General features: G+C 43.2%; 2 protein-coding genes across 2 annotated transcripts; both read left to right on the top strand.

Annotated features, from left to right (window-relative positions):
• Positions 1-3,829: 3,829 nt before the first annotated feature.
• Positions 3,830-5,608, top strand: LOC6623822 (probable metabolite transport protein CsbC). The gene is made up of 2 exons (XM_002047787.4): positions 3,830-4,165; positions 4,249-5,608. Exons 1-2 carry the CDS (start codon positions 3,830-3,832, stop codon positions 5,368-5,370), a joined length of 1,458 nt encoding a protein of 485 aa, XP_002047823.1. The 3' UTR covers positions 5,371-5,608.
• A 345-nt stretch (positions 5,609-5,953) lies between these two features.
• LOC6623725 (solute carrier family 2, facilitated glucose transporter member 4) lies at positions 5,954-8,024 on the top strand. Its single transcript, XM_002047786.4, has 3 exons — positions 5,954-6,372; positions 6,554-6,723; positions 6,790-8,024. The coding sequence occupies exons 1-3, from the start codon at positions 6,000-6,002 to the stop codon at positions 7,933-7,935; spliced, it is 1,689 nt and encodes a 562-aa protein (XP_002047822.1). The 5' UTR covers positions 5,954-5,999; the 3' UTR covers positions 7,936-8,024.
• The last annotated feature ends 3 nt before the right edge of the window (positions 8,025-8,027 follow it).

Genomic DNA, 8,027 nt, shown 5'->3' with positions numbered 1-8,027 from the left:
GTCTTTCTCTCTGGGGTCGAGGGTTCATGTAATGCAGCAACTGCTGGTCATCAATTCTCATAATCGCTTCTGGATTACTTTACAAATATTTACTCACTAATCCCAGAGGTTATTGGTCTTAATTAGTATAATATCCTAGCACACATATTCACACACGCACTCTGACCCGTTTAATTTGTATATAAATGTTGATTATTTCTTTTATTTCCGGTTCTTTTGGCTAGTTCAATTTTTGCCAACCGCTGTGCACATTTTAATCCGATTGTTTTCAATTATTTCTAAACCTGTTCGGCTGCCCTGCTGTGCGCTCTGTGGGTGTCCTGGCGCCCAAGTCGCTCGTTATGCATAATTAAATAAGAGTAGCAACAATAACAACGGCCACAGCAACGTCAGCCGGAGCGAAGGGATTATAAAAATGTTTACGTGCAGCATTGGCCAGTTGTGTGGAAACTAAAATAACATCAGTTGTTTCCACTCGCATAATGCGATTTTAAATGAATGTCCGTACACATTACATTGAATGTTGCTTGCCATTCCTAAATGCTATTAATAATTTTCGCGGCATCTAAGCTAAAAGCCGTGACATTTATCGGCGCTAAAGAGAAGCCGTTGGCCTTTAAGAGGCCAGGACAACCCTTTGGGGCGGATTTAAGATTGGGCCGACCATGTCGTTTGCCACAATCGATGTCGTTTATCTTCTGATTTGTTGCCAAACGAAGCAAAACAAATCACTTGGTCGAACGACTACTTCTCCGGCTGGCAAACTAACAACTATGCGTACATAAGCTACATGAAAACTGAGCCTCACGAAGGAGCTGCAGCTCTAGACGTAGCTGTTGCTTTGACGAGATTTCCAGTGCGACTGCTGTGGGGCATTGCAAATGAATTATTCCCATTTTTCAGGCATCGTTGGCGCATGGCGAAGTCGCTGCGATTCGCATAGCTGGCAATAAAGACAACGAAAAAATGGCAGCAAGGACAAAGGCGAACGCAAAGGAATTTGGTAGGCATCGCACCGCCTTGTGTTAACAATAAGAGCACGCCCCAGAAAAAAGGTACAAATGTTGCTGAAATTTATTAGCACGCATTAACCAACACACATCCACACACACGCACACGAAGCATACAAGGACAAGGATATGTGAACATCCATGTATTTCTTCTCGTATGGCTTTCACAATTGTTTTGTTTTCCTGGCGGGGAAGCTTCTTGCCCTTTTTTATTATGCGCTGTCGCATATTCCATGCCTTGAAGTTAATCAGGATTTGTGTTGCCTTTTTGAGATAAATTAATTTGTGATCTGACTTTGGGCAACTCCATTGAAATTTGCATAAATAACATTTGCCGTGGATTGCATGTAAATCTCAGCAGAAAACATAAAAATTCTATAGCCTGTCAAATGAAACGGGCTTGGGGCAAGTAACATTAAACTCTGCACTCGATAAGCAAGATAAAAACACGCCCACACAAGAAAACTACAAAACATTATTATTTCAGTACATTAAGCTTGGATTTATTGTTTATGGCAGGAGCTAGCGGAATGTTAGCACACATAGGCACCATTTGTCCTCAGTCAATGGTCACAGGCAAATAAACTTCCCATAATCCCAAGTAGTTCGGTTCTACAGACTTTCTAGTTGAACCACTTTTTAATTAGTGAGTCTTCAGAAGGCGAAATAAGGTTTTATATGAAGCACTTTTGGTTCACCGACCTTTTCTTATCAAGCTCAGCAATAACTATATTCCTAACATTATATCAAGATCGGTAAAAAAAAAGAGACAGCTAAGTAAAAAAATATAGTACACATTGCTGCCCGGCTGCCCAGATAAAATGTATATTTCTTGTTTTTTTTTTCTTTATAAATTGCATTTCGATTTCGCAATGTTTATGATACACATTGAGGCCAAAGCTCGTAAATCTGTCAAAACCGACAAATTACCCATTTTGTGTTGGCATAAAAGTTCTCCAATATCAGGCTTGTAGCCGATAAATAAAACATTTATTTATATATTAGCTTGAGTGGTCATGAAAATGCAACGAAATTTATATGCTAACTGGAGACTCATCATGCCTAATTAATATCTATGTAGGCATCTGCAAATCTTCTACAAGATAAACAAAACTTTAACTTTAAGTGTTTTCTATAGGATTTACGGCTTGCAACTCGGTAAATAAAAGTAAAAATGTGGCAAGCCACCAGCAGCTAAAACACTGAAATAAAAATGCCAAAGAAACTTCCACGGAAGTGTCACTTGGAGAGTCGATTGGCTGCAAGTCATGGCAGAAGCGCCAAACTGCGAGTCGGTCTGTTGCTGAGCATGTATTTATGTAGCGATAAAATTAAATTTATTTTAACGCCGCACAAGCCCACAAAAGTCGCACATCGCCCCGGACATAGCCATTCCCAGTGCTTGTGGGCGTATCATGTGCTCACATAGTCAAACATTATCGCGAACTTAGTTGCTCGTTCAAAACTTAGATGCCAATGCCCGGCTACGTTTGTCTATCCTTCCTCTGCAGCAGTTGTGGGCGGAAATCGCTTAAATTTGCCGTAAAAGATGCGAAGGATTTCACAACACAGGCAGGAAAAGCACCTGCGATAAAAGTTTCTGCGCCATTTTCCACTTGCCTTATATCACATTCCGTGTGTGCAACTCCCTCTGCCTGACACTATTTCGTTGGGTTGGGTCAGCAAACGCATGAGTCCGACACTTTCCTACTGGCCACAGGCTCTTAGCAACGAAGTTGGCTAATGCAACCCATAAACAAGCTGACAAATGCAATGCAATGGCAAATGGAATTCACGTCTGCAATAACACCAAGCGAGCACAGCTATTTTAATCAACGCTCACCAGACAATATGACAACGCATTGCAGACACAAATGACAACGATTTAAAGACCATCATTTCGAATTAAGTTTAGGCTTGAAGAACTGTATCTCCCACCAATTTGTAGAACGAGAATACTTCAAAATAGAAAGAAAACTTGTCTGCAGGAGGCATATGCTTGAAATTCGGTGGTAAGATTGAAAAATTACGCATTTTTATATAAATGTCATCTTCCGACCAATTCCCAAATTATATAGCGGCTTGATAATACTTATTATATTGAGCACATAAATCTTAATACTTATTTTGATTAGATAAGAGTTCTTTTCTACCATCTTGATGCACAACGAAGTGACTGTAGCTTTACAGATGTGTTAAATAAATTTTAAAAACTTCTTTGCGAATTATATTCAAAAATGTTATACGTCGTTCCTAAAAATATACTTATAATACGAACCGAACTAAGAATCTGCGAGCATTATCTTCTGTACTGCGAAATAACAGTTTATTGTTAGAAAAACACAATATTTGCATATATCATTATTGCATTTTAGTTTACCAATAAACCAGCAAAAGGTAATAAGACCAAGCACATGCAGGTAACATAATTGTAATTATTTATTAGCAGTCTTAGCTGAGAGCCCAAGCAGTCAATTATCCAAATGAGCATAATTGTTGTGAACTGTGATTATTCAATGACAATTCCGCAGCGAACTCGTACAGTTGCTCTTACAGTGCTCATGAGAAGGGCGTAATTCGGAGAGCTTATCGCATAGTAATGCACGTTTATGGCGTTTATGGCCGAAATAGTAGCTATTAATTAAAAGTCTTAATATGGTATAATATTGATTTTTTGTGTTTAGATTGATGAGCTTAACGGCAGCGGGCTTCGCTTTATGGTAATTGCCCGCGATAAGCAGATAGTAAACGAACAGCGCAGCGGTCCGTGCGTGACTTATAAATATAAATAGGATCAATGGGTTCCTGGTAGTACGCCAATGACAGGCGATAAGACAGGAACCCCGCGTGGCTCCTTCCAGCAGGAGCAGGAGCAGGAGCAAGAACAGAAGCGAAAGCAAAGCCCGGAGCACCACAGCTGGCTCAGTCGCTGTCGCAAGAATAAGCCACAATGGAATGCATTGGGTGCTGGCTCGCTCATCTTTGTTTCGGGCGGCATGAGCCTAGCCTGGGGCGCTGGCTTTGCGGCACAATCCATGCATATGGAACTGCTCACACTAACGCTGCACATGCAAATCTGTTGGTATGGAGCAGCGCTCCTTGGAGCCGCACTAAGCGTCATATTGACACACCGCACACCACTGCGACCCGTTTATGTGAGTATCGATGGATTGATGATTGGTGGAGATGATTGGTGCAGCTGAGGAAACTAATCCTATTGACACAATGTTATCAATAGGTGTTCAGCTCATGCCTGGTGCTGATCTGTGGCGTACTTTTCCTTACGCTGCCTGAGCGACCAAATGCCATTATTGCAGCACGCTACTTGGATGGATTTGCCAATGGCTTGGTCTTTGTTCCCACTATGACTACTGTGGGCGAGCTTTCTGTCTGTAAGATGCGCGGCGTGCTAGCCGCTGCCGTGGAGCAGCTGAGCTACAATTTCGGTATCTTCATCCTCTTGTTTTACACGGCCATCTGGCAAAGCGGCTGGAACGTGACTATTGTGGCCGATCAGGTGCATGGCCTACTCAGCATCATATATGGTGTTGTGGCACTCGCCTTGGCCCTGACCTGCTGCATCGAGTCGCCTGTGTATCTACTGCTTCGTCGCAACGAGCAGGCTGCAGTGGATGCACTTCGTCATCTGCAACGTCCATCGGTGGTGACCAGCGAGACATTCCTGCTGTTAGATGAGCACAAACGTTACGTAGCTGCCAATCGGGACCTGAATTGGAGTCAGAGCATACAACGCGGTCTGGTGCCGTTGCTGAAGGTCGCCGCACATCGTTCACAGTATGCATTGAGCATGACTCCCATCATATGGAGCGCTCTGTTCGAAACAGCAGTGGAACTAACACCTGAGTTTCACACATGGCCCTATGTGGTATTTGGCACTTTGCGCTTGAGTGGCTGCATCTCTGTTGTCTTTCTAATGGACTCCGGTGGCCGAAAAAAACCGTCGCTGTTTGGCACCTTTGCTGGCGGTGTCTTTGCCATTGCCTTTGGCACATTATTCCAGCGTTTACCTCGCATGATCGCTGCTTTGTCCCTGTTATTTTGTTTTCAGTTTTTTGCGGGCGTGGCGTATGCAGCTTCCGCTGTGTACCTGACCGAGGCTTTTCCACTGGCAGTCAAACCGTATTTTATTGCGCTCGTATATGCCCTTGAGTTGATGATCAGGCTGGGCTTTTGCAGCTATACGCCAACGCACCCAGACATATCTCTATATTTTTATATATCGGGTGGTATATCCTTAACCTTCTTCTTGCTGGGCATCTTTTGTTTGCCGGAGACGAGGCTAACCACGCTTGCAAAAAGTCATTTTAAGATTCGAAAGTGGTTCAATGATGATTTCTGATGTAAAAGCATATAAGCACTCAATCACAACACCACATAAGAAGCGATTCAATTAAAAATCGTAATACTAAATAACCCAAAAGCTTGCTAATTATAGTTAAATATTTAATGGAACCCTCAACCGCTTGAGCTCACGTTTAGTAAATACTTGAGAAGTCGAACACCGCAATAAATGCCCAAATAAATTTGATACAAGTGTTCCTCGGATATACTAACCTGCCATAACCTGTCATGACTCAGTTACCTAGAATTGACTGCTAAATAATCACAAACAAAATAGCAAAATTATTAATCGCTTTGAATCAGGGAAAGCACATCAGCAGACATCTAATAAATTAGCCATATTTCAAGCATTAGTTTGGTCTTCATGCCTTTCCTGTCTTAATCAAAGTTTATGAACAGCCCGATAAGCTACGTTATCACCAATTCACATTTAAGAACGCGCGTGTGGTTTTGTCCATGCTTCGCTTATCGCAGCAGCGATAGGCGTTTATCTAGCCCCCCCTATCAATTTACCAAACAGTTTTACCAACGAAAAGTTACAAAAATGACTTGACCGTGAGTTTTAGCTTTCAGTTACCAACAGGTTGCAGTTAGAAACTGTTGAGGGAGTGGATCACCAAAACGAAAATGAACGATAAATATTTGCCACCTGATCCACCGTCATATGGCTTCACATCGGCACCACCGGGAGGTTCACAAAACTATCCACCACAAGGTTATCCGCAGCATGGTTATCCACCACAAGGATATCCACCACAGACATCTTATCCACAGCCAGGGTATCCTCCCCAGAATTATGTACCACCGCCACAAAACTTTGGGGCACCACCTCCGCAGCACTATGGATCACCACCTCCACAGAACTTCGGCCCACCACCCCCACAGAACTATGGACCACCACCGACACAGCCACTGCCGTCCTCCCCAATTGTGGTGCAGCCCACTGGCTGGTATAACCGAAACCAAAAGAACAAACCACAATCAAATGCAGCGGGCGCGGGTATGTTCAACCACTGAGAATTAGTCAGCTAGCCGTAAAAAGACCTGCTGTCGATAAGATAGTCCCTGTCAATCAGCTTTGTAGTTCGCTGACGTGCAGGTTTTGCCCGCGCTTGTCAGTGATCAACTGATTGCTCAAAAATGTTCCTGCATTAATTTAATTTATAATTCTATTAAATTAGCTGCACTCATCTTTCTATCGGGCGGCATGAATATAGCGTGGAGCGTTGGTTTCCACACTTATGTTCAATACCTTTCTTTACACACGCGCGTGGCTTGGTTTATTGGCGCCATCATTGGAGGAGTACTCAGTTGCTTTCTGGCAAACAAATTGCCAAAGAAAGTTGTTTTGGTAAGCATACGGAATCATTTCCACACCGCAGCTACTATTTTCTAATATACTGCATCAATTCTGTAGTGTTTCTGCTCACTTCTGGTTATGATTGGCGGAATTGTGATTGCAAGCACTCGGTACAACATCAAAGCCATAGAGGCGAGTCTCTATCTAGATGGCATTGCCAATGGATTGGCATTTGCTCCCACTATGGCACTGGCCGGCGAGGTTTCAGTATCTTATATGCGGGGCGCAATTACCACGTCCATTGAGCAAATGTGCTACACGCTAGGATTTTTTATTCAGATTATATATGTGTCATCCTGGTCCACAACCTACAACTATAACAGCTTTAATGCAGAGCAAATGCATGGTGTACTAGCTGGCATCTATGGACTGATTGGGCTAGTAATTGCTGGTATACTCTGTATTGAGTCGCCAGTGATACCGCTGGCCAATGGCGAGGAGCAGAAGGCTCTCGATTTACTACGACGTCTGCAGCGGCCGTACACGATCACCACTGAGACTTACGCGCAGCTGGAGGAGCACAAACGTTATTTGGCGCAAAACAAGGATTTGTCGACAAGCCAGAGCATTGTCCAGGCCTTGCCAGCTTTTGTAAGACTATGCTATCTGCGAGCCCTAAATGCCATGAGTTTTTCCACCTTTGTGTTTTACGCACTGATAGTCTCCTTTACGTCCAGTTATTATCTAAGTAGTCTTACTTGGCGGTTTATTGCGTTCGGCGCTGCTCGCTGGCTGGGCACATTCATCAGCAGCTTTTGCATGGAGTCAGCAGGACGCAAGGGCCCAACGCTTCTTGGGCTCGTGGTCAGCGGTGGCTTGGCGTTTGGAATTGGCAAATTAATCAGTGACGTCTATGATATTCACTATGTAGATGGAGATGCAATCCTTGCCCTGTTATGCGTGTTCCAGCTCTTTGCAGGCATTGCCTCTACGGCCACCTCTGTCTACCTCTCAGAGGCATATCCACTGGGCGTTAAGCAACACTTCATTGCATCAACCTTCATAGTCGAAATGCTGGTCTTCATTATCATTTCATCTGCGAAGTACAGCATTCAAGGTCATGCCATTTTCTTTTACTTTATGGGTGCTTTGTACCTGATTGGTTTTCTTCTGGGGATCTTTTGTCTGCCAGAGACCCGACGAACCACTTTACGTGAATCACAAGTCAAATTTAAGGGCATGATGAGCATGGGCTTTAATTAACTAAATCTAATTACTTGTATTGTCATAACAACAAAATATCATTCATGATTGGACGCTAGTCTGAAGTAAATGGCTTTTATTATTACGAACTA

Source organism: Drosophila virilis, chromosome 3 (genome assembly GCF_030788295.1).
Source record: "Drosophila virilis strain 15010-1051.87 chromosome 3, Dvir_AGI_RSII-ME, whole genome shotgun sequence".
NCBI classification, from domain to species: domain Eukaryota; kingdom Metazoa; phylum Arthropoda; class Insecta; order Diptera; family Drosophilidae; genus Drosophila; species Drosophila virilis.
The sequence above is the reverse complement of the archived record's forward strand: the minus strand, read 5'-3'. Positions and strand labels throughout refer to the sequence as shown.